This window comes from Branchiostoma belcheri, unplaced genomic scaffold (assembly GCF_001625305.1).
Source record: "Branchiostoma belcheri isolate BF01 breed outbred unplaced genomic scaffold, Haploidv18h27 scaffold31, whole genome shotgun sequence".
In the NCBI taxonomy this organism is placed as follows: domain Eukaryota; kingdom Metazoa; phylum Chordata; class Leptocardii; order Amphioxiformes; family Branchiostomatidae; genus Branchiostoma; species Branchiostoma belcheri.
In genome coordinates, this window is record NW_017803921.1 from 2,049,773 (window position 1) to 2,050,798 (window position 1,026).

At 42.0% G+C, this 1,026-nt stretch overlaps 1 protein-coding gene and 1 long non-coding RNA gene across 2 annotated transcripts in view; one reads left to right on the forward strand and one right to left on the reverse strand.

Moving 5' to 3' along the window:
• LOC109474630 overlaps positions 1–1,026 on the forward strand; it is a 44,743-nt gene that overhangs the window by 5,665 nt on the left and 38,052 nt on the right. Inside the window, 2 exon segments of the mRNA XM_019774979.1 lie at positions 57–467; positions 605–739. Coding sequence (XP_019630538.1) covers positions 57–467; positions 605–739 — 546 coding nt within the window.
• LOC109474662 overlaps positions 1–1,026 on the reverse strand; it is a 16,600-nt gene that overhangs the window by 1,745 nt on the left and 13,829 nt on the right. The window lies entirely within an intron of this gene.

Below are 1,026 nucleotides of genomic sequence, written 5' to 3' on the forward strand. Positions count from 1 at the left end.
ACCAAGTTTGTTTCTTTGGTATTGACTCTTGCAACTCTTGCAATATACCATTTCAGCTGTGGAATCTGGCTACATTTCCTTCAAGATCCTGGACCTGGATCCTACAAAAGACTACGAGAACAAAACATCAGCCGACTATCTGGAACTGACTCAGTTGCTAGAAGAACTGGTCATGAACATCACAAGTGACATCGTCTCTGTGGACCTGTTTGATGTGAGGTAAGAAGACATAAACACTCGGCACGACATTGCTTTGTACCAAATAATCCCTTCAGTAACTGTAAAAGTAATATTTTCAACTGTTCTCTGTTTTCTCCCCAGGCTTCCAGACGCAGGAGTGATCTTCCAAATCACCTTCAACGAGTCGGATAGAGAAAATGTGAACAGAGACATTTTCAGTGAGGCTGCAGACAACCAGCTAGGGCCATTTACGGTAGAAGGAAACGCTACAACCTTTGGGCCGATATGTGAGTTCTTCGATGATATATACCATCACAGGGCATTTAACGTTGGAAAAAAAATACCTGACAAAAATATTTGCTATGTCAACGGAAGATCAGACATCAGTTATTGATGCCATGTTTCAATCTGATTTTTCCTGCAGCCCTACTTGTAGCCTTACCGGAGTGTTCTGACGGCACCAACAACTGCAGTACAAACACAGACTGTGTGGAGGAGTACCTGTACTTCAGCTGCGTGTGTTCAGATGGTTTTGTTTTCAACGGCACAGATTGTGAAGGTATTCTCAAGTCTACAGTAAAATTTTTGACAAACTTTAAAGTGTTGTGATCAATCCTTGAACAGTGACTATGCATTTTCCCGTTGCATGTTTGTTTCTTACACTAATTCTGACTGCATTGTGTCTAATTTCAGCTGTGAAGTCCAACTACATCTCCTTCAAGATTCTGGACCTGGATCCTACAAAAGACTACGAGAACAAAACATCAGTCGACTATCTGGAACTGACAGAGCAGCTGGAGGAACTGGTCAGAAACATCACAGGAGACATCACTTCAGTGAAACTGT